The 25,890-nt window shown below is 38.4% G+C and overlaps 1 protein-coding gene across 11 annotated transcripts in view; it reads right to left on the reverse strand.

Annotated features, from left to right (window-relative positions):
- The window catches only part of AKAP9 (A-kinase anchoring protein 9), a 122,943-nt gene that overhangs the window by 57,762 nt on the left and 39,291 nt on the right, over positions 1-25,890 (reverse strand). For 8 of the 11 annotated variants that reach the window (XM_063126918.1, XM_063126874.1, XM_063126857.1 and 5 more), the window contains 10 exons: positions 25,307-25,404; positions 24,015-24,117; positions 22,180-22,378; positions 20,196-20,283; positions 18,223-18,297; positions 16,640-17,002; positions 15,085-15,309; positions 14,348-14,488; positions 13,787-13,893; positions 9,952-10,160 (listed from right to left, as the gene is read on the reverse strand). In XM_063126918.1, coding sequence (XP_062982988.1) covers positions 9,952-10,160; positions 13,787-13,893; positions 14,348-14,488; positions 15,085-15,309; positions 16,640-17,002; positions 18,223-18,297; positions 20,196-20,283; positions 22,180-22,378; positions 24,015-24,117; positions 25,307-25,404 — 1,608 coding nt within the window. The remainder of the gene's footprint in view (positions 1-9,951; positions 10,161-13,786; positions 13,894-14,347; positions 14,489-15,084; positions 15,310-16,639; positions 17,003-18,222; positions 18,298-20,195; positions 20,284-22,179; positions 22,379-24,014; positions 24,118-25,306; positions 25,405-25,890) is intronic. The other 3 variants (XM_063126884.1, XM_063126910.1, XM_063126893.1) reach the window with 3 other exon arrangements.

The raw sequence follows: 25,890 nt of genomic DNA on the forward strand, positions 1-25,890 counted from the left end.
TACAGGATACTGTTTTCACAAAATTACATAGATGCACAGAAACGCTTCAATTTCTTAATGTTTATGAGGTTTTCAAATATTAAATTAGCACATATTGTGTTGACAGTCTTTTTTTTAATATCTGATATTTCTTCAAGTGTCTATATGTATCATTATGAAGTAAAAAGTCCTGTATTTGTTCCAATCGCCAAGGGACTGTGTTAGGATTACGAATATTTTGAATTGATGGCTTTAAACTCTTATTTTGACTCTATCCATTTATTAACCAACTAGCCCTATGATTTGGTGTGACAATTCGTATGTGGGCAGCTCCTGTGCTTAGGCGGGAACCTATTTGAGCCCTACCCTGAGGAAGCGGAGTCAATTATTTATTTTATTTTATTACATTTACAGCCCGACTTTTTTCCTCCAAGGAATGCAATGCGGTGTACATAATCCTCCCCATTTCCACTTTATTGTCACAACAACCATGTGAGGTAGCTTGGGCTGAGAATCTGTGACTGGTCCAAAGTCACCCAGTAAGCTCCCATGGCGGAGTGGGGACTAGAACCTGGATCTCCTGACTCTCAATAAAACACTCTATCCATTACACCACACTGGCTCTCTCAGTGGTATCATGTCCAGATCTTGATAGCCTTTTGACCTGTTTGAAGATAGATGCTGAGCTCACACAACCTTGCTGGCTCCCCAGGTTGGTTTCACAGTAGCGCCAGCACAGAGAGAAGAGCTTCTCTGTATGAAATACTATGCGGTCCATGTGTGAATTGCTTCATACACATATTGTGCTACGTGAACAACAGGTCGCAGTTGTCCAATATATGTATGTCACACCTACACTGCAAAATACACACATCTGCACAACCATCATTTGCGGCTATTTATATGTAGCCTACATGGAGATGCTTTCTGTGTAACTTTTGTCTTATCAGAAACAGCTCTCAGTCCCAAACCAAAGAACATTCTTGTATAACACCACATTGTTTTCTGTACCATTGTGCAGGCACAGTGGTAGATCATTATTTGCAGGCACAGCAAGTCCTTGATGATATAACAACCTCTGACATTAAATCTCCAAATCTACAGTTGTTGGTTTTTTTTAGTTTGGCTGACTACACTATGCACATCTACTCTGAAGTGAATTCAATGGAGCTTATTTCCAGGAAAGTGTGCATAGGATTGCAGCCTAAGAGACTGAACAAGTTAGATGTATTCCATCTATGCAGAGCTGTTCACTAAACTCCAAACAGCAATGCATTCTCAATTTCTCACCAAATGTATAATTTGGCCAAATGAATGGTTTTTAAAAAATGAGGTCCTTTGATAGGAACCATTGCTTTTGACAATACAAATTCAGTGGACATAGCTGGCCATTTCAAAAGCAAAACACCATTTAACTGTATATTCACTTTCAAACATGAATATCCAGAAGCATTTCTTAGAAAATATACTGTGTGTATTTATAGTAAAGTAAAATTTCATGCTATTTTCATCAACTCTGTTTTCTATTTTGGAAATAAAATTGTTAAAATACACATTTTAAAATTATTGTCCTTGTGAAATTTCTCATTTTAGAATACAGTTCAATATTTTAATTTGTGAAAATAATACATTGAGAAGTGTAATATGAAATATCAGCTCTATTTTTTAAAATACTATTGCACGACGATTTGTAGAAATGAATTTTGCCCAATTTGTACTTTGAATCTCTGGAATAGCATCAGCACAACTCTATAGCTCAGCGTTTTTGAGAATTCTGACCAGCGATTTCTCTGAAGGTTCTCATTCCTTGCTTGGAATAGAAACCTTGGCTTGGATATGAAGAGATACGGTTGCAGCCTCTTAATTTTCCACTCTTCCACCCAGCAGGGAAAGGTGGGGGTTACTCTTCTCTTGCCCCTGTAATGGGCTCCAGAAGTATTACAGGAGCTGGGTGTAAGTGGAAGGAGAGAGAAAGAGGGGGAGAAAGTCATCACTGCCATGGAGAAGGAGGGCAAAGAAAACAGGAGCGCCGCTGCTCGATCCCACTGCTACCACACCAACAGTCACCAGGTGAGGGTGTTGGTGGGTTATGGGGGAGAAGGCGGGTTTATTTATTTATTACATTTATATCCTGACTTTTTTCTTCCAAGGAACCCAAGGTGGCGTACATAAATCCTCCTCCTCTCCATTTTATCCTCACAACAACCCTGTGAGGTAGGTGGAGCTGAGAGTCTGTGACTGGCCCAAAGTCACCCAGTGAACTACCATGGCCAAGTGGGGACAAGAACCCGGATCTCCTGACTCCCAGTCCAACACCTTAGCCACTACACCACACTGGCTCTCTAGTTTATTGACTGGGGATGACAATTCCAATTCAATGAAGAACCCTTGAAGGTGAGGAACGATATCAGCTTTCTTCACCTTTGCTCATAATCACCAGTCCCAATCTGAATCAAGAAAAATATTTTCCTTTGCCATTGCCAATTTTGCATTTCCATTTTTTGGGGGGGAGAATCAATACATCAATTCCCTATATTAAACTAAGTGACTATAATGTAATGCAAATCTTTTGAGATGCAGTGAGTGGCTTCAAGGGAAAAGGTCTACTCGGTGATGGCACCTTGACTGTGGAACACTCCCCAGGAAGGCTCACCAGGAATCCAGTAAATACTTTTTTATTATTATTTTCTCAGGCATTTAAATCCTTTATATTATTATTATTATTATTATTATTATTATTATTATTATTATTATTATTTATTTATTTATTTATATAGCACCATCAATGTACATGGTGCTGTACAGAGTAAAACAGTAAATAGCAAGACCCTGCCGCATAGGCTTACATTCTAATAAAATCATAATAAAACAATGAGGGGAAGAGAATGCAAACAGGCACTGGGTAGGGTAAAATATACATTGCTTTTATGGTGCTTGGTGTCTTTTTAAAAAATTCTGGTGACTTTTCCATATTTCTTTTTTATTGTATGGTGTTTTAATGCTATTGTTTTAATATATTTTATTATAAATTAAACTCTTTGTAACACAGCCTGGGAACCTGTGGAAGAACAAGAGATAAATCAAATAAAATGAACAAATTTTTAGAGCTTCAAATATTTAAGTTTATAAACAAAAGGTATTCCTATGATACTCAAGAGTTTTTTAAAAAATTTCACTGTTCCAGTAAAAGACATCCCGATATAGTATGACTAAGCATGAGTTAGGCCTAATGCAGTCATAACTCCACCCTTCTGTGCCCTTCTCTTAATCATAGTTATGGGGTCAAGATCACATTTCCTTTCCCAAGCCCTTCCTTTCATGACAGATTTCCCCACTATCAGCCCTTCCTGGCCTTAATGCTTGGTTAAAAGGTTATATCAGCATCAACGTTTTGGAGCCAAAGGTAATTGATTCGCAGCCCGCATCTCATCTGATCAAGGGAGGCCCATATTTCTTTGCATTTTAGTTTGATACACTCCCACCCTTTCAGCTCTCAGAATGAATAATTTGTATTATAATACAAATTACAAACCTTCATCACGACAACACTAGCAAACAAACTCATGCCATTAAATTCTATACCATATAAATCAGCATGACAAGGTTCATCAGTGTTTATTTTTAAATGCTGAGACATGTTAGGACATGTTTGAGAAGGCAAGTATAGTCTTGTCTTTTATTACTGGCATTCCTTATGCTCCAAAGAGAAGAATTACAAAAATGACTAATTGAGGGCCAAAACAGATAAGACATGGGAGTTCCATGATGGGACACTGTTAGCAGCTTTGAATGTCTATGTATGTGATTTAGATCAAGGAAATGGCATCAAGCCATATGCAACTCCCACTCATGGGCTATCATGTTATGAGAACTCAGCGAGAATGGGTTATGTGCAAGGGTTGTTTAACCTACACTTGTTGAGTTCACATAACATGACAATTCCTGAGTGGGATTAGATATACAACTTGGCGCCCACAAATTCTGCTGCTCGTTGAGAGTTAAATAACTTGAGTTCAGATGATACACCACAGCTTGTCATGGGTTAAATAACCCATGACAAGCTGTGGTGTGTTATCTGAGCCCGGTCAGCATGTAGCTTCTCTTTTCTGCATTACTTGGATGCCCATGACACCATTAACTTTACTATCCTCTAAGTGTTAACTCAGGTGATACTAACACGGTGAGATGAAAACTTATGGAATTTTACAATATTTATTTATTTATTTATTTGATTTGTACCCATGCCTTTCTACTAAAAAATGGCACTCAAGCTGACTTACAAGCACAATAAATATTCATTAAAATAATAAAACATTACACTAAAATACAATAAAAACATTACAATTACAAAATAAAAAATAGAAATAAAAGAATAAAAATAAAAACAGCACCCAAACCAACAGACCCACCTACAGGCCAAAAGCCTTGAATAAAGCAGACTTTGTTTGCCAATGGAAGGCCAGCAGAGAGGGAGTGAACCTAGTCTTCCTTTGGACGACTCTAAGAGCATCCTCCAAAAAGGCCTCTTTTTGACTCTAAGAGCATCCTCCAAAATGGACTCTAAGAGCATCCTCCAAAAAGACCACCAAACATCCTCTGAAGCTGATGGTCTTGAAAGAAGGGACTCTCCAGAATATCTTAAGAAACAGGCAGGCTCATATTGGGGAAGGCAGTCTTTCAGGTAGCCTGGTCACAAGCCTCATAGGGCTAGATAGGTTATAACCAGCATTTTGAATTTTGCCTGGAAACAGACCAGTAGCCAGTGAAGCGGCTCTAACAAGGGAGTCACATGCGCCCTGTAACCAGCTCCAGTCAGCTGCAGCATGAAGTTTCTGATCAGCTGAAGTTTCTGAACAGTTTCTGAAGGCAACCTCACATAGAGTGTGTTACAGTAGTCCAAATGGGATCTGCAGAAAAGGGCAACTAAAATGATCAAAGATTCAAGAGGCTAGTGCATCTACCCTATGAGGGAAGGTAACAACAGCTGGGGTTGTTTAATTTGGAAAAAAAGAAGTTAAGGGAAGACCTGATAGAGGTGTACAAAATTATGCATGGTGTGGAGAATGTGGATAGGTAGATAGGTAGACATTTTTCTCCCTCTCCCATAATACTATAACCGAGGGTCATCCCATGAAGCTCATTGGTGAGAGATTCAGGACAGATTAAAAGAAGTACCTCTTTACACAGAGCATAGTTTGACTACAGAATGCACTACCACAAGATGTGGTGATGGCCACCAATTTGGATGGCTTTAAAAGGGGGTTGGATGAATTCCTGGAGAAGAAGGTTATCAATTGCTACTGGTCCTGATGGCTATGTGCTACCTCCAATATCCAAAGCAGTAAGCCTACATACATCAGTTGCTGGGGAGCATGGGCAGAAGGGTGCTGTTGAACCAGTGACCTGCTTGTGGGTTTCTGGTCGACGGCTGGTTAGCCACTGTGTGAACAGAGTGCTGGACAACATGGATCCTTAGTCTGATTCGGCAGGGCCCTTTATATGTTCTTAACTAAGGCATGTGTGACTGTGGCCAGATCAGCCACGTCTAGGAATGGGCACAGTTGACACACTAGCCTCAGCTGTGCAAACGCACTCCTGGCCACCGCTTTGACTTGGGCATTGAGGTTCAGGGCCGAGTCCATGAGTTATTACCATGCGCTCCAGTGGTGATCTGCGTATATGCCTCTGTATGGGGAAAAGGCCTACTCCTTAGAGCAGTACTAATGCAAAGAAGCAGGGGAAGGACAGTGCTGGCTGATACCTCTGTCGCTCAGCCCAGAGGCAGGGTTCTGCTAAATTTTATATTGTGGAGTCCCACCTGGTAAACTTACAAAAGGAACAGATGAAACACATGTAGATCACTTAAAAAGGGCTTTGGGCTCACTGAGGCCAGAACCATCCTGCTCTGGGGTTAGGAAAAGAGAAGGCGAGACTAGCACTTCTATTAACAGAAAGCAGGATTCCCTCCCTACTCTGTCGCAGTTGTCACACAGCAGCTGACCGGCTAGAGAAAGCTGCTCAACAACAAGTTCCTTCTCTTGTATCCTTTGCTGCCTCTCTGAAATACATTCCCTATATTTTTAAGAAGTTTTTAAAAAGAGGCTTTGTAGCTCTCTTTTCTCTAACACCTCCTTTCTCTGTCTCTTTCAAGTTATTTATGGATATGTTGCTATAGGCAGTGGGTCAGGCTGCCATTAGGAAACCAGATACAATATGCAGATTTCCAAGTGCCATTCTGCCATGTGCAAGCTAGCGCATTCCGAGAAGAGAAGGAAACACAGCAGAGAAAGAGACAGGTTGGTTGGTTTGGATTTTTGCTAGCAATACAGCATTAGCAACAAAAATAACAACCAAATGATGCAGAAACACCTAAACTTCAGGAGAAGTGTTATATACCTCAGGAAAGAAACTCAGCCTTAGGCTTCATTTCCCAAACCATTTACTCCAGAGCAACCCCACAGACTTTAAAAAGACAACTATGTAGTACAACCACTGTGAATGCCTTGGAATGACATTTGTTTTTTTATGAGTCCTATTTTAATGTAAATGTGGAAGCATTGTAATTTGTAAATCACTAACAGAGCAATCATATACATGTCTACTTAGAGGTAAGCTCCACTGAGTTTGCTGGGTTTTACTCCCAGGAAAGTGTACTCCAGAAGTTTGAACTCTATAGAATTTCAGGCAAAGACACAGATCATGTAGAAGAAAATCTCTCACTTGTAAAGTATAAACTTTCAGAAGCAGCTACAAGATTAGGCAGCCAAGCCAACAAATTCCATTTCAGCAACGTTCATAAGATAATAGCTCTTAGTATTTACAGAGCATTTTTAGGGTGTTCAAATCACTTCACATACTTTATCTCAGTAATAAGATAAGTAGGAACATTTCCCTGAAAGTGCAGTAAAAGCCTCAGAATGCAAAAGCAAAAATGTTCAAAACTGGGTCACGCCAATGGTCTATGTATCACACTATTACACCTCTGACAAAAATCATATAGGCCCCCGTTCAGAAGACACCTTAAACCACAGCTTTAACCATAGTGGTTAAGCCAGAAAGCTGGACCGTGTTCAGAAGACACCTTAAACTATGGCTTTAACTACGGTGACTAAGGCTTTAGTCGGGGGTGTAGGGAAGCAGGACTACATGTGCTTGTCTTACCCCCATTCCCTATTTGCCCCACCCACATGCTTGTCCATGTGTTGGTGGCATGCCAGTGGAGAAGCACATTATATACAAATAGGGTATCCTCCGAGATCTGGAACCTTGGGCACTAAGAGTTCCAGCTCACAACGAGATCCAACACATGTCTGGCAGGCATGCCCCTAACGTGTGGACAACATGGTGGGTCTGGCAGGTCATGTGATAGGCAGAGCACAACCAGCACACACAGCCCCATTTTTTCCTCACCACGCAATCTGAATCACCTGAAAAGGAATACAGACTAGGATAAATGTTTTAATGTTCTACTGAAGTTCCTGTCTTCTAGGAAAGTCTCTCAGTCTCTTGTCTTTTCTGTTTTTAAGCTATCATTTGACTCCCCATTACTAACACAGCTGAAGTAGTCCCAGTCTCCTAATTACTAGCCTAAAGCCCAGTTCGCCATGGGTGCTAGTAGTTTTGATCCTTCCTTTACTTTTTGGCACTCAGCCCCCTCACCACAGAGGGACTCATGAATTATTTATTTATTTATTTATTTATTTATTTATTTATTACTTATTACATTTATATACCGCCCCATAGCTGAAGCTCTTTGGGTGGTTTACAAAGATTAAAAAAATGAACATTAAAAACAAATATACAAAATTTAGAACCATAAAAAGCATTAAAAATGCAATTGTGGCTCATACATAGTGAATCCCCCCTCAGAAATTTGAATGCAGTGTGCCCCGCCCCCTCCCTTTCACACCCCGATTGACCGCCTCCATCCCCTTCCCTGCTGACAGTGTCACCCTAATTGCACAGCTGCCCCTGGGGCCGACTTTTGTGCCACACTGATTGGCTGAGCAGGGCTGTCTGTCATCCCGCTGCTGGTGGGGTTACCCTGCTTGTTTGGCAGGCAGCAATGAATTGCTTTGAACTTCTCCAAAGTTTCATTTTTTTTTTGGCACATCTACACTGCTCAAGCTTCAGTTTAAAACAAAAATGAGGAAAATCGGTCTGGTGCATCTCGACTTATAAGCCTTACACTACTTTATTCTTTTATAGATGCTTATGAGATTGGGAGGGTGCTTTCACAGCTGCCACACTGCCTCACTTTTTTGTACAAATTCTTCCCTTCCTTCCATGCTTTGGTTAACTTATGTCTAATGTTAATTAACGTAAATTCAAGCATATTTCTTTATAGTAAGGAATCAAACACTCACTTCAAAATTTAGTTCAAGAGTAAACGATCATCTAATACAAGTATCCTATTATTATTTTTGCAAATTCAATATTAAGGCACAGGGGATACTTACTGCTGCAGAAATGTCAACTTATTTACAGGCAACCAAGACAAGGAATTGTAGTATGATGGAAAATAATTTAAAGGGCTGAACATAATGTCGTATCTACTTGAAAATGAGAAGGCAAAATGGACCTCTTGATAACAACTTTGGGGTGGCTGCTGTTAGCAGTAAAGAAGCATTTAAGTTTATCTATTTCATTTATAGCCCACCTTTTTTCCTCCAAGGAACCCAAGGCGGCGTACATAATCCTCCTCCTCTCCATTTTATCCTCACAACAACAACCCTGTGAGGTAGGTTGAGCTGAGAGTCTGTGACTGGCCCAAAGTCACCCAGTGTGTTTCGATGGCAAAGTGGGGACTAGAACGCGGATCTCCCAACTCCCAGTCCAACACTTTAGCCACTACACCACACTGGGTTGGCAGAAGGTGGGGTGTTGGCTAAACATATCTGGAAGTAACTCATTATCCTCCATTGGACTCACACCACTACACCACACTGGTTCTCTTCAAGTTCCTACTAACATGCAGTTGTTGCCTGACACCAGTTAATTATCTACCTGTTATGGAAATAACAGGTAGATGAGCGCTAATAAATTCTTGTCCAAACTTGTCTAATTTGTTAGCTTAACTGGTAAAACAGCATCAATTGTGGACTCAAGATGATTTTCTTTTTTCAGAATCAAGAAGTATTGGAGAGCTAGAGGCTATTCGCGATTTCCTCCCGCCCAGAGGGGGGGAAATGCAGTTTCTGTTAAATGCTGATCTTCTCAGAGGTGTGGATGATTTTTCTAAAGGGCTAGGGGTGGAATTTCTTTATCTTACGCAGCTCTCTGTTTATCTGATGCCTAGAGGAACACAACCTGTTATGTAGGTATCTACATATCATATAAGCTTACCTAGGGTGACCATATGAAAAGGAGGACAGGGCTCTTGTATGTTTAACAGTTGCATAGAAAAGGGAATTTCAGCAGATATCATTTGTGTATATGGGGAACCTGGTGAAATTCCCTCTTCATCACCACAGTTAAAGCTGCAGGTGCCCTGCCCTCTTTTAAATCTGGTTACTCTAGTAGCTCCTGCAGCTTTAACTGTGGTAATGAAGAGGGAATTTCACCAGGTTCTCCATATATACAAAAGACACCTGCTGAAATCCCCTTTTCTATGCAACTGCTAAAGATACAGGAGTCCTGTCCTCCTTTTCATATGGTCACCCTAAGCTTACTATACCAGGAAAAAGGTCCAATTACAAACACTGGCTTGGATCCAGACTTAAGTAGGCTCACTGAAATCTGTGGGATTTAAGTTAGTCATGATTTCAATGGGCCTACTCTAAGCATGACTAACCCTAAGCTTTAACCTATAACTCGAAACTCAGTTTTAGGCTTATTGTTACGTAATTTATTTTTTGAATCAAATCTGAGCGCCTCTCAACACACCTGTTGGTTACTTTGAATTACTAGTGGTAATTATTAGAAATACTTCTCACACAAAGGCAACATAGAACATAAGCTCATTGCAAGTACCTGCTTCGTATCCCACACAGATGCTTGGTTTTATGGGGTCCTCTGTCCTTGCCTCCCATGCAGAACTTTTAAAAGATAACTGACATTTTAACGACCGATCTAGCAGTCCCACAACATGACGACCAATTGTTTCTTCGACAGCTACAGTAGTCTTCACAACTTCTAACAGAATCTTCATCAGTCTGTTATTGGCTTTCTGCAAGGCACATCTGGGCACAGAAAATGAAAGGAAGCTCAATTAAAGTGGGATGAGGCCTTCATTTAAAGAAAGGATTGCATAATTAACTCAATTGGAATAAGACACATTTTGAAAAATCCAATAGGTTCTGACTTGCAATATAAGAATCACTGATATAGAGAATTGAAAATTGTCTTTCAGAAATAGAATAGTTTAATCAGGCATTAAAAGGATGAACACATGACAATCTTTGCTGTAGTGGCAAACAGGATACCCAATTTGGTAAACTGGGTTCTAGAACAGGCTGATAAGCCCTGCTCCACATTAAGGATATCGTTATCCAGTCCTCTGACAGCTCACACAAACAACAATACCACTTACTTTCTCACAGGTAAAGCTTACTGCACATGGTCCTGAATGGAAACAGCTGATGGTTAAGGAATCATCAAAGATAAGAGAATCTCCAATGTAGTGCAGCAATTATGTACTATGATACCTTAAATATATTTTAAAGTGCTTTGACTGCTGTATTACTAAATGATTTACTCCATATTAAGTAATAGGCCTGTTCTTCACAACATCGTGGGTGTCTTTACCAAGGGGTTTTTATTTTGTCTAACACTCAAACAACCCTTGCTACTGGGTACACATAACACAACAACCCACAGGAAGCCAGGCACCCACAGGCGCCATGCAAAAATGGCACCTGCAGACCCCCAGCACAACGCAACATCCCCTGTGAATAAATTAAACCATGGTGAGCTGTCATGTCATGTGAACCTGGTCAATATTTTCCAGAAAACTTCAGTAAGTCTATAGTGGGACCTTTCTATTTAAAATGAATTATATAAGAAGGAACATTTGAATGGATAAAAGGAGTTGAGAGGCATGCTGTAAGGTAAATTTTGAATACGTACAAAGAAGTTTAAGGGGATAACAAAAATATCCATATGTGTTGTTCATTCCTATGCTAAATATCTGAGAAGGAATTCCAACTGAGTTAAGTGAAACCTGTCCCCAATTGAGCGTACATAGAATTTCAGGTTTACAATACAAGTCTAAGCATGTTTACTCAGAATTAAGTCCTACTGTATTCAATGTGGCTTACTCCCTAGTAAATGTGTTTAAGTTTGCTGCCATGGTTACTTTTCAGATATCTCAATGACAGATCTACATTGAGGTTTGGGGGGAAATTCCACATAATAATTACAGAACTCTGAAAACAAACTGAAATGGTCACCTTTAGTTATGATACAAAAATAGTTTAAGTAACAGTTTTCTATTTTAAGAACAGGGCAACCATACTTTAAAAATTATATATTAATGCTTACTTATTTGTGAAATAAATAAGTCCTATTTTTTTAAATAAGTGAATTTATTTGTGAAATAAATAAGTCCCCTTTTACAACTTCATTGGCTGCCAGTCCAGGTCCGGGCCCGATTCAAAGTGCTGGTATTGACATTTAAAGCCCTAAACGGTTTGGGGCCAGGTTATCTGAAGGAATGCCTTCTCCCATATGTACCTGCCAGGACCTTAAGATCATCTACAGGGGCCCTTCTTCGTGAGCCCCTGCCAAAGGAAGTGAGGCAGGTGGCTACTAGGAGGAGGGGTTTCTCCGCTGTGGCACCCCGGTTGTGGAATGAGCTCCCAGAGAGGTCCGCCTGGCGCCTACACTGTACTCCTTTCGTCGCAAGTTGAAGACCTGTATTCTCTCAGGTCTTCAACACTTTTAACACTTAATTTTACTCTTTTAACTCTGTATTTTAATTTTATATCAATTTTGCTGCGTGGTTTTTATTCTGGTTGTGCTTTTTATATTGTATTTTGTATTTGTGCTTTTAACCTGTTGGTTGTCTTACTATGGTTTTAATTTTTGTGAACCGCCCAGAGAGCTTCGGCTATTGGGCGGTATAGAAATGTAATAAATAAATAAATAAATAAATAAATGTTTTAGTTCGTAACAGTATTACACTTCAGTTCTTATTTTATGCATGAACTTGATTTTGGTGATCCACCTAGAAGGAAGGACAGATAGATGGGTGGATAGATAGAACTGCAAGGGATTATGGGAGATCACAAACACTGGAGACATACTGGTTCAGTTCGGACGACACGCTAGTCAACGGTGGTTTTAGAATTCCGCGGGAGAGTTTTTACACCACCTTGAGAAACATGTCTTCTGGCAAGAAAACTTCACGCAACGGTGGAGTTTTTTGGGAAAATACTCCACACAGAATATCAACGCTGTGCAGAGGAAGTTTATTTATTTATTTATTTATTACATTTTTATACCGCCAAATAGCCGAAGCTCTCTGGGCGGTTCACAAAAATTAAAACCACAATAAAACACCCAACAGGTTAAAAACACAATTACGAAATACAGTATAAAAAGCGCAACCAGGATAAAACCACACAGCAAAGTTGATATAAGATTAAAATACAGAGCTAAAACAGTAAAATTTAAATTTAAGTTAAAATTAAGTGTTAAAACACTGAGTGAATAAAAAGGTCTTCAGCTGGCGACGAAAGCAGTACAGTGTAGGCGCCAGGCGGACCTCTCTGGGGAGCTCGTTCCACAACCGGGGTGCCACAGCGGAGAAAGCCCTCCTGCACAAGTTCCTGCACAACTATTGCATTATGTGTCATGTGGCAGGCTCCGTGGAGTTTTCCCCACGTCTACAGAGTTGCCATGCAAAAGCTGCAGAAACCCCAGCTGAGGACCGATCCACCCACTGTGCGTTTCTTCCTACAGCGATGGCAGATGGATCCATTTTCCAGGGAGGCATGGGGCTTCCACTTGTTACTAGGACAACATGCGTAGCACCTCTTTCGGCTCTTTCCCCCACCCCTCCCCATGGAATAGCGGCACCCTGATACAGTAAGCAGGAACCAGTGCCACCATTAGGTGGGGAGGGTATGGGGGGGAGAGAAGGCTACCCCACACAGCGAGTGAACTCCAACCCATGGACAACCTTTACCATGACACTTTAAAGTGACATGCTAGAAGTCCACACCACTCAGTCCATGGGGTGGAGTTCACACCAAAATGTCATCCGAAAGCACACACTATCTTAGATAAATGCATTTTTAAAGTGACAATTTGTCTTGGAAAAGAATATGGTGAGGACTTTACCATAATATACCTGTACAGATATTGCTATAAAGATAGCAACGAAATGTAGAACATAATTATTTTTAATGTGATCTCTTACTAGCCAGCCAGGGAAAATATTGTTATGAAAAGCCATACTGTATGTAAAAAGGTGTAATGATAACAGAGAATGAAATTTTGTACACATGGACAAATCAGTGCCATATATAGTACACAGCAGCTATTAATTTAATTCAGTAATTAAATTCTAAAGTCATCCCCCTGGAATCCCCGATTATCCAGTGAATGTAGAATTACTCAAAGTGAAAAAGTGGCAAGGATCCAATTCAGACCATTTTAGTCAAACAAGGTCTTTGAGGTGGAAATGATTTCAGAACTGCCGTCACGTTATTAAGCTTGATTCTTACCAAAGTGTAATTCTGTCGTATACAATAGCCTATTAGATCTGAGGTTATCCAACTTGCTAAGCTAAAAACATATCTTCCTCTTATTAGTAAAAGTATTGGGCTAAATAAATGGCATTTTAGCCTTCTTAATAGCATACCTTTCTTTTGAAAGGATATCCAAAGAAGTTTCTTCATGCTTTCCTCCTCCTCCATCTTCACCTTCTAATATATGCTCTTTGGATTCAATTTGACTTACATTTTCATCCTGGGTAAGTTTAGGTAATGGTAGAGAAGAAAAGAGAGACAAAAATCCTGTCATACTGGTATTAGCATGCTGTTCTGATTTACAGTCTTATTATAAAATGAAAAAACATAATTCAGAAGCTTCCTGCAATGTTAAATAATAATTAACTATCTTGTTATCAGGCACCTAATAATGTAGAATGAAATGGTTAAGTGAGAGCCTATAAGAATCAAGTAGGTTGTGTTAAGTAAATAGCTTCTTGGTTTCCTGTTGGAGGTTACTACAGCAACATTAAAATTAGAGTTTGCTTTCAACATAATGCCGGCTGTCTAAGCTCCACCTTCTTATTTAATCAACCTTCATTAAGTACATCTGACACCCATTAGGAAAATGTCCTGTGCTGAAAAGATCAACAATAGCAAAGCAACTCTAGTTACATTCCACAGCTTCTACAGGTGGCCAAAGTCTATACTACCTGTGTTTGAGTACCACTGGTGTTTAGCTCACAAGGTAGCTTCTCTCTTCCAGGTATTAACTGCTTCTTTAATGATTCTAGTTCATCTAAAAGCATTTGTTCTCTTTCTGTGCTTATGTTTTCACTATCCAGTGTAACATTCTGAAAAAGAAGAATGCACCTCACATATTAGAATCAATACAAAATGTAGTTTCTATAAGTCTCACCATAAAACGTTCTGTTCCTTTTAATTACGGAGTTAAAGCTATTCATACACATACTACTACAAGCAACATGTATCTACAGATGAAATATAATTCTACTGCTTTATCAATGTTCTCAAAAGATTGAAATGAATAAACTTCAGGATTGACTTCCCTCCTTATTTACCTACTTAAATTTTGGCTGCATTGAAATCATTTAATACCTTTCCATAAATGATGAAGGAGAATATTACCTTACTACTTAACTGATGAAGGCAAGAACCAGTTAGGTTTATGAATAAACCTTGAGACTCCCTGAGCCATAGAGATTGGTCATACAGCATATTACATTAAAGGCAACAAGACAGTTACTCAATTTATCTATATCAAACAACAAATAATAATAAGAGTTTCAAGACTAAACGCATGAAAAAAAACATTTGGACAAAATGTATCTATTTTGTTTGTATATTATGTAAGGATTATAGAAAGTCATTGGAGAGGGTCTCTAAGCCCACAGTACTTGCTCCTCCAAGTCTCAGGAATTCACATTACCTCTGCTAATTGTACTTTAAGCCTATCCAGCTCTGCTAGTAGAAGCTCTTGATTTTCTTTCTGCCACTCCATCTGCTGCATGTGACCTTGTTTCAATATTTCTGTTGCCTGCTGATGTTCTTGATACTGACGAACAAGCTCTTGGCGCATATCTTCCAAACGTTCTTCATACAATGATATCTGGCTTGAAGCTACTCCGCTGGAGTTTGAAACTTCATTTGAAACCTGTAATTTTTGTTGGCAAGTGTTAAAAATGGTGCGTAGGACACGTAGGAAATTTCAACTGATCTGAAGTAGTCCTAAATCACATAGTTTTCTGGACTGCAGTCTACAGTCTTACTAAATGTAATTCATACTGTACAGAAATTTTGAAATGAGAATTATTTGAGGACTGGGATTCCCAGTCCTCAAATAAAGAGCAGTGTAGGAAGAGGAAAGGCAGTGGGAATGAACATCTCCCTCAACTCTTCCACCTAATTATTTTTCACCACCCAGAAGTTCCTTGTAGGTGTTTGCTGGACAAGACAAGAGAAAAGAAGTGAAAAGAGATGCAGGGGTTGGTGGGTGGGGAGATGGATTGCAGAGAGAAAAATCCCCTTGGCCATGGTCATTGCCTTTTGGCAGCAAACACAGGGTTGCACATCCTCTGTTTGCCACAAACTGGGTAGCATCAGTCTCAAGGACTATTTCATGACATTCTAATTTCTAGTAAAACCTACCCAAACTCAGCCCAAATAAAATGTGTCCTTCTACATCTAGGGTATGGTGAGGAATTCCATAATTGTGAGATGACCAAAAAGAATTGAAATCACTCAGCAGTATGCCTCTCTACATGCAGTCTTTCTATTACCTTGGCATATGGCAAATATTACGAGAACAGCACTTTTAGTCTAGTAGTACAATTATTCATGTAGCACTTATAAATAGGTTAAAGCAGCCAATCACAGAGTTTGCAACAGGAGATAAGGGAAAGCTCAGTCTCAATTATGAAAATATTATTTTAAACAGTACCTAAAAAACCTACTAGAATATTAGTAATGATATGCTCCCAGTGACCAATCTTAATCAAACAGCAGGCCACCACATTTTGCATTCGACTGCAATCCTGGACAGTTACAAAGGGTAAACTTATTGACTTATGTCTGCAGAAACATGCATAGAATTGTACTGTTATTAACATACATTTAGTATACATGTGCCCTCTTAATATACGTTAATATTAACTTATATTTTCAGATGTTACTTCAGATAAAAAAAATTCAAAGGATCAAAACTGTATTTTACTAGTAAGAATATTTATGTTAATAAAATCATACTGAATGTACATTTTTGTTTTCTATGCTGTTAAACATTATAGCAACTAAACCATCAAACCTGATTAGCAATCTCCACAATTTTTAAGTTTTTCCCACCAGTGGTCAAGAGTTATAATGTATTGCATAACAGAATGAGTGGTTTGTTAATTATGCACTGGGAACAAACAAAATTAGAGCAGAATCTCACAAAATTATAATTTTCAAAATAATATTTTTGGAAAATATTTGACTTTACTTACCAAATATGTCTTTTGCATAATCTCTTCACCATTTGAGGAAGAAACTGTGGGAACCACTGATTCAAAGTTGTATAGTCCAAGTGTCTCAGTAGGGTTAATTTCTGATTGAAATTGTCTTTCAAGTGATAAAGTTTCACCGCACTCTTCACTGATCTCTCTACTAAGTGATTTTAATTCTTCATATTTTGTGTCTTGCTTCTCATTTCTATGTCTATCTAATTCTTCAAGGCATTCCTTTCTACTTGAATTATTTTCCTCTTGAATTTCCATTGGTATCATCAAGGACATTTTCTCCTCTTTTAGATTAGCAATTCTTGCTAGTTCATTTTTCTGTGCAAACTCTACACTCATGGTTACAACCACCTTAATAAAAAAAACAGGTCGATCTACTTAGATTTCCACACGAACCAATGAATGATACATTCCTTCAATCAATGTCAATTTTAAATTATGCTCCAATTATACATCTCAAAACAAGTATTCAACAAAATACAGGAGTTACATTTTTAATCTATTGTGATGTGCTGCTTGGACACCACAGACATAAATACAATAAATATTTTGGTATTTTTAAAAATTGGAAGCGGCACATAATTATTCTAAAATAAATACATACATACAATAAAATATACATGGATTAAGAGGACTCAGTTAAAGGGATGCTAAAATAGTACAACGAGCAATGCACATTTGTTTATCAGACAAGGTATACTACTCCGAGTACTCTATATAACACTGTAACAGTGAGAGCATTCATTCTTAGCTTAGTTCAGACATCATACCAAACTAAGGTTTGCGCTAACCATAATTTAGAAGCCAAACTATGGTTTTCACTTACAGACTTTCATAGAAAACCTGGCTTACGTTGTTTGCCAACTTTTCTCTACTATCTGCTCAACATTCTTGTATCCAGAAGCAGTGGCCTTCCAAAGGCAGGCCGAATAATGGCCTGCTGATTTAGATTGCCAATATAGTAAAAAAGTGTTATCTTAAACCAAAATCAATTCAAAAAACAAAAGGGTTTAAGGAAACTAATATAAGACTGTATAAAACAATATTCTTAAATACAAATGGAGCCATACATACTGAATGGAATTTTATCTCCACAGAAAATATATATTTAATCATTGAACAAATGCATATGCTTTAAAATTACAACATAAAATTATCCCAAACGTGTTTGACCCACATGGTCTTCATCAGAGAGAAAAGATTAAACAAATTAAAAAATAACTTTTTTTTAAAAAAAATTGTTTACTCTTTTCCCACTGATGAAGACCATGTGGGTTGAAAAGCATTTGAGGTAATTTTATGTTGTAATTTTAAAGCATATACATTTATTCAATTATTAAATATATATTTTCTATGGAGATATTATTCCATTCAGTATGTATAGCTCCATTTGTATTTAAGAATATTGTTTTATACTGTCTTATATTAGTTTCCTTAAACCCTTTTGTTTTTAGATGCCATGCCATTTAGATTTAGATTTAGATGCCATGCCATGCCATAAGTTAACCTTTCTTAACCATGGTTTGGCATGGTGTCTTGAGTCCTAATATATTGCTCTAGTAGAATGGTACCTTTGCAATTTCTTGTAACAATTTCTCTTGGTACTGTTTTTCCAGGGATTCAGTAATACCAACTTCATTAGAGATCTGTTAAAAAAAATGAGCAAAATATGTGTTCATTTTTTAAATAATATCAATTCTGAATATTTTAAAAGGTTTAACTGTTCAGATTTTAAGCTGTTCAGGGTGAAGAAAGAAGTTGGCTGAGAATAAACTCTTTCTGCACAACCTGGAAAAAAACTATGGAAGTTGTAACTGCATTAAATATTGCACTAACACATCACTGATTTTTTAAATTATTATCAGTGCTCTTACATTGATGGATTTCAGGTTTTTGTAGGCAAGAGCCTAGTTCACTGTGCATCTAATGAAGGATTTCACAAAAGCCCACACCACAACAAATTGTTAGTTTTTAAAGTGCCACAGGACTGTTTATGCTGAAAGAAAAAAAAGCTAGTTACCCTTTTGAAATTTATAGTAAGTGGTATCTCTCAGAAATGAAACTGAAGTTGTTAGAGGGAGGAGAGCCTCATAGCCAAGGATGAAATGACTTCATTATCACAGGAAGAAAAAGATATCCCACTCCACTTCTGTGAAGGTAATGGTGCTTTCTAACATTTGCTGATGACACTTTGGCTGCGTTTGGACACCACGATAGTTAATGATGGGTTAATAGTCAACTCACAGTTGGTTATTTTGCAGATACTCCCCACATGATCACAGAAATAACCAACTGTGACTTGGTTATAAGCAACTGTGAGTAGATTATTAATTCCTGGTGTGTTGACTAACTTGTCCCCTGCCCTCCCTCCTCCTCTCAGTCCTCCTGCTTGTATCCCATTATCCCTTGCTGCCAAAAATAAAATTTTGCCAGCTCAAATAGAGCAGCCGCCACCACTTTGACTGCTCTTGCCTAGTGACTCTTTAGCTGACAAAAATAAACAATGGTGCTCCTCCACACAACACAATAACCAATGATGGATTAAATAACCCACTCTGCACATCGTTGTTTAAAAAAACATTGTTTCTTTAACCATGGGTTTAAAAAAATCCTGCCGCGACATGATAACCAATGGCACATTAAATAAACCACCATGGATTATTTAACCCTACATGGATTAATGTGTCATTTGAACCCAGTCAGTATGAATTAGTTTGTGCAAAATGAAATCTGTTCCATTTCTAATGTTTAATTTATTTACTAGCAGATATTTCTGGCATTGTTCGAGTCCCCAAATAACGGTTATCCACTTCCTTTCGCTCGTCACTGATGCTGTTCTTCGCTATTCTACTGCAGAGTAGCATCGCCAAGGAGTGAAGGGAAGCAGCTCTCAGTGAATGTGGGCAGCTCTGGGCAAGGCATGCTGGGATGTGTAGCTGTTTCCTTGAGTGATCACCCACATGGCTGCATGCAATCCCCCAAGATCTCTGAAACTCCTATTCCTCTCAGCATGCCTTGGGTGGTCAGCAGGTGGCCCCATCCTCTGAGAAGCGCTTCCTCAACAGTTGCTGAGAGTTGTAGGCATCAGCAATTCTAAAAACAGTTAAACTGCAAAAAAAATGTGTTTGGGGATTTTTTGGATATATTGCACAGGAAGACCTATCAGGTCCCAAATTTTAAGTTTGTAGCTTGTCTAGAAGTGGGTAAACGTTTAGGGACATACAAACCCACACACATATGTTCAACTTTATAGATATACAGATTCCATTTATATTCTGCCTTTCCATTAGGAAATAGCGCTCAAGGAAGCTAACAATATTATACAGAAAATATAGAATTATTAAAATATAAAAATATCCATTAAAAATCAATGAAAAATACATCCACTACAATAGATTAAGACCCCTTAAAATATGGTCATATGTTTTGGCTGATTAAGATCTGATACAATAAACATTCTCTTACATATAGATATGCATATTGTGTTTGAAACATTGAACACCATGCTAAAAAGGAGTAATAATCTAGAACTATCTTACAGTACCTCTACTGCCTTCTCAGCAGTTTGCTGAAGATCATTTTCAGCATACTTCCCGTTCTTAACTTCATTTACCTGTGATTCCACAGAAACACTAAAAAGGAAAATTCAGAGGATGAAACATTATTTGGCTTCTGTTAAGCTGAACAGTTACTAGAATAACAAGCCAGGGTCATAAACGATAAAACATGGAAGAGCAACCAGGTATGAATTAATACTATAATCAGCAGCCAGTTCCTCAAAAGTGTCAAGAACAGGAAACAGGATCGGGATTTCTTACAAAGGTACCATTTTGAACATGCACGTAGTGACGGCGGCATGATTGTAGCTTGCCTGACATGCAAATGCAATGTCATGGGTTCTTTGATGGGGTAGAAACCCCACAAATAACCCACTACATGTTTTAGGGTTATTTGAAGGTTGTTTACCCCCTCAAACAATCCACGATGCTGGGTTCAGGCAACAGGCAAACCCACGGCAAGCAGGACACCAATGGGCACCCAGTACAACATGACAGCCTCCACCCCCCCATGGCTAAATTAAGCCACAGTGGGGTGTTATGTTGTGCAAACCAAGTAGCTCACTAGAAAGTATATCCTTGCTAAATAGTGTAAAATTGCTGTTTAGCTGGAATTACGTGATTTAGTGCCGAGATTAAATACCACGTTTTCTCGTTGAGGTATAATGTACCAATGGAAAAACAACGTTTTTGCAGTAAGCTTATGCATGCCAGCTGCTGGGGAACATGGGCGGAAGGGTGCTGTTGCATCCGTGTCTTGTTTGTGGGTTCCTGGTCGACATCTGGTTGGCCTCTGTGTGAACAAAGTGCTGGACTAGATGGACCCTGCATCTGATTCAGCACAGCTCTTCTTATGTTCTTATCCTTGATCACTTAAAATTGCTGATATAAATTAATTTGCTCAAAATTCAGCACAACCAAAGATATCAGATCCTCATTAAGCATTCACTAGTAAACTAATATACACATCAGCTGCTAGATTCAGTCTTTCTCAGTTAACCATGATTCATGATGAAAAACCAAAGTAACAGGCCTTTTTTTAAGATCACAAGGTTCCCTGCATATTTGAAAACTGATCCATCTAGTTATTATGGTTTTGGCTGTTTGTGAGGTTCTCTATACTAAACTAGGCGCCAGCATTCTTGGACCGCATGAATTTACTCTATGTTAGATCCATTCCCTGCTTCCTGCTTATTGTGGGTCAAAAGACTAAACAGGGTATTTAATTGAAGAGGTAAAATCTTGGGAGTGGATCTATTACAATCCTGTTCTAGTCAAACAAACATATCTACCTGCTAAAGAATATAAAGTACTGATTATGAATCTGGTAAAATCTATTCATGATTGTGACAATTTTCAAACTTATTTTCTCTCATGGTAATAACCAAGAGCCTGTTCAGACACTAGCAACCCCTACAAACTCTACACATGGTGAAGTCATTAACAGGTCTCGGATTTGCATGCTCCTTCTCCCTCACCTCTCCATAGGCATAGAGCAACAAGATACAAGGGCCGGATCTACACTACTGCTTTAAAGCGCTTTATAACCGTTATAAAGCGCTTTAACTGCTTTAAAGCGCTTTAAAACTGTTATAAAGCGCTTTAAAGCAGTAGTGTAGATCTGGCCAAGATCTCTACCTAGAAATGCTGGAAATAAAGCCGGGGACTTTCTGCATCCAAAGCATTCACTCTATAACTAAGCTATGACACCCGCCCCGCCCCCCAGACCATTCAGACATCAATAACGTGTGAAATAGTGGGGGCAATTTCCACCCCAATTTACTTCACTTACATAGAATATGGCTGCTATTGGGAAAATTCTTGGGAAAGAAACATAATCTCCCCGCTCCGCTGCATATAATAAGATTGGGAGAGTGAAATTAATGTTTGCCTATGGCAGCAAAATTGCTTGAACTTGTTTTTTTGCAGTTTTGGTTATGAAACAAAAGGGAAGGCAAAAGTAATAGGTACCTGAAACGTTCAGAAGACTCACTGGCATCTTGGAGTCTACTCTGTAAGTGAACTATCTCCACAGTATATCGTTCCTCAGTTTCTTTCAATTGCTGATGAAAATATGATCGAAGGTGCTCAACTTCCTGAGCATGTTGTTCTTCAAGTTGAGACTTTAAGTTTTCCATGTCTTCCCAACAAGGTGATTTAATTTTAAGTTCTATATATGAATAAATCATACACGATCAGGCTAATACATGGTTTACTTCAACCGTAAAAAACAAACAAAGAACAATGATATCAGATTAACATGGTATTTTAACAATGGAAATTATTTATTTATTCTTTTTGAGGATACTTATCTCTCCTTTCATGCAGCTGACAAATCATAACTCTCTTGCTATTAAAGGTAGTATTGCAAATTACTCCAACGAAGCAAAAGATGTGGGAACATATTTTCCTGGATGCTTAGGAAATAGCTAATTTCACTTTACTGGAAGGCTATTAAAAAACTGCTAACACTTCTCTTATAACAATATAAGATGATTATGAAATGCAAATGCCACATGTTAATGTTAAATAATTAAGGATTTCAAAATGTAAATAAGAAAAAGTAATAATTGTATTAAAGGCAAGATAAACAAAGACATAAGCATGTTCACAATAAATTCTGGGTAACTGGCATAAAAAATAGTTGCCAACATGACCTGGATGGTATCCAAATAGAAAATGCTGAGTTAAAACCTTATCACTTGGACCACAGGGTTATTTGAGCGATGAATATGTGTGATACTGTATTATTCGAGGTCAAAAGTATACTTAAAGTTTTTGCTTATCAATTTAATGAGCAAAACATATTTTGTAAGGCGTACACATCAAAAAGCTTGATATACAGATGACTAGGAAAAAGAATAGACTTAGGTTTAATTGGCAAATTTTGAGTAAGTTCAAAAACTGTACATTCTAATTGCATCTTCTATTTTTTTGGGGAAAGTTTAGTAACAATAACATAATTAAGACTGTGAGCCCTAACTTATGGGACAGTAGATAATATTAGCTTGAGGTAATTTCTATACAAAAGGATATAAATATATATTGCTTTTAGAACAAGGCCTGTGTACCTGTCAACTGAGTAGCCTATGCAGTATTGAATGTAGAATTTGATACTTTGAATGAGATATCTCCTTTTTAAGCTATTAGAAGTCTAAAAACAAAAATGTTTAGGAAATCCTATTTCCTCTAACTATTAAGGTCATAGAATCTTTATCAAAGCTTTATTTAACAACAAGCAATGCTTTTATGTTGTTTTATGCAAATTGTATTTTGATGTGATGCTACAAGTATATTTCTAATAAAAAAATGGATCAAAAGTTTTTCCCCCCTGTATTAATCCTTGTTAGTAAAAAACCAAAACTGAATCTGTCTAAAACAATTTCTGATACATGCTTTGTTTAAAGTGGTCAGTTAACTGGCAAGCAAAGGCTTCCTAATGCTGAAACTATAGTTTGAAAACTCTCAGCAAAGCCCAAATCCGTAACCATACATATATGCTTCTGAGCTGCATCCAACTTTCAGGGCTGCATGCATAGTTCCCAGTACCAGAACGGTAACTGTGAATGGAGCCCTAATCAAGATGGATCAGTAGGGACAGCGCTTGTTTTTTTGTTCATTCACTCATTAGTTTTCTATACTGCCCCGGAGACAAAGCTCTCTGGGTAGATTACAACACGATAAAGCATAATATAAAACCATTAAGCATTCAAAAATTTGAAACAGTTAAAAACAGCTAACAATAAAACTACCAGGATCCATTGGGATTAGAGGAAAGAAGAAAGTGCTCATGTGCATAACCTTACCAACAAGATCCTGCAATGGAGTAGGTAAACAGTCTACATTCTGTTGAAGATTGCCAATTTCTTTCTCATCGTTGCCTGCAAATGATGTCTGTTGTTCCTCACCCTGGAGAAATAAAGTAGTGTCAAATGGGAGACAGTCTACATCCAGAAGAGGCTTTTATTGTGTAATCACCCTTTCTCATTCATGGAATGTTACTGGGGGTCCACACTATCTGTTCAGTTTGTAACCCTCGTGTCTTTCTCCTCTACTGATCCTTCTTATCAGGTAAAAAAACCCAATTAGGGAGGAAAAGATGGTATAGCTACACAATACCTTTTGATTGGTAGCACTGAGAACCCTGTGTCTGGAAGTTCCTGCATTGAGCAGGGGGTTGGACTCGATGGCCTTGTAGGCCCCTTCCAACTCTGCTATTCTATGATTCTATGAAGTACCCAAATTATAACTTTTCTAAAACTGGTCGGTAATGTTTTACTTTCTTCCATTCTGCTGAAGTATGTGTAAATATGAATCCCAAACGTATTTACATTCACTGAGTAAATTCATGGGTACAATATTCTCTTTAATATTTTCCACTGTTATATTTTTCTGAAAAATTTCTATTTCTAACTACATATTCATAAAATTAATTAGTAACATACTGAATGGATACAAATCTAGGAATGATCAATGCACAGCTCTTTGGTCATACTAAAGTTAGTGGCTGGGTTCACACATCATGCTAGCTCATGGTGGGTGGCAAACTACATTGGGCAGTTGGTTATACAAACAATCTAATGTGCTCCTCTCAGACAATCAGGCCAACAAGCTACAAAGAGTAGTTTAGTTACATACATGCTCCTCCTCCTCCTCCTCCAGTAGTCCTCCTGCCCAGCTGGGCAACTATGCCAGCTTCCTTTGCAGTGGAAATAGAGATCACTTGCAAGAGCAGAGAGGCAGCAGCATTTTTGGCAACTCTGAAGCAGGGCTCTGTAACCCACTGCGCATGACAGACAACATGCTAACCCACCATAGGTAAAATAACCCTCCAGATTTAGTCAGACTTGAAGCTGACCCATTGAAATCAATGAGACTTAGTTATGTCATGAAGTCCCACTGACTTCCCATTGATTTCAGTGAGTCTACCCAAGTATGACTAAGTCTTGATCCAACCCAAAGGCTGCAATCCTGCAAAACAGAGGCCTGAATGAATTAAATTTATGGCTCAATCTTACATGTTTTTTCAAACATATGTATCACTGTGTTCAAAGAGGCTTTTTCTGTCTAGAATAAAAGTAAAAATAAAAAAACTTACCTTTTTTCTGTCTTTTATAAACTGTGCATGATATTCCAGCAGCCTGTGGTACTCTTCCAATATCTTGCTTAGAAGACTTTGGAGGGCTTCCTGCAAAACTACATTGCAGAAAATTAATTCAACATTTTAATTAGACTCACAGTTATTGAATTAGTTTAGTGCACAGATTTCTCTATTTCTTCCTTTTTACAGATATTAGACCAGTTCTCATGACACGACAGTCCATGGTCTACTTAGCAAAATCTTGCTCTATATGTGCAAGTTATCTTATTATTATTTCTGCATTCTAGATGTTAAGAGATTTAAAAAAAAGCATTGATCTACTTATCAGTGGCCATGCTGTTTGGAAATGAGGCTTCTATCCTCCGATCCCATTATCCCCTCTTTCCCAGCCACACTGGCCTGGTTTCCCATCTCTTTTTTTCATTCACACCAGCAGCCCTGATGCTACAACCAAAGGGCAGAACCCCATGGAGACATCTATGCCCCCACCGATTCCTTTCCACCCCAATTCCCCTCGGTAAGCAATGGGTCCTGCTGATTCTGTTGCACAAACGGTACCCACCATATACGCAAAGGTGATT

The sequence above is a fragment of the Elgaria multicarinata genome, chromosome 1 (genome assembly GCF_023053635.1).
Source record: "Elgaria multicarinata webbii isolate HBS135686 ecotype San Diego chromosome 1, rElgMul1.1.pri, whole genome shotgun sequence".
Classification (NCBI taxonomy): Eukaryota; Metazoa; Chordata; class Lepidosauria; order Squamata; family Anguidae; genus Elgaria; species Elgaria multicarinata.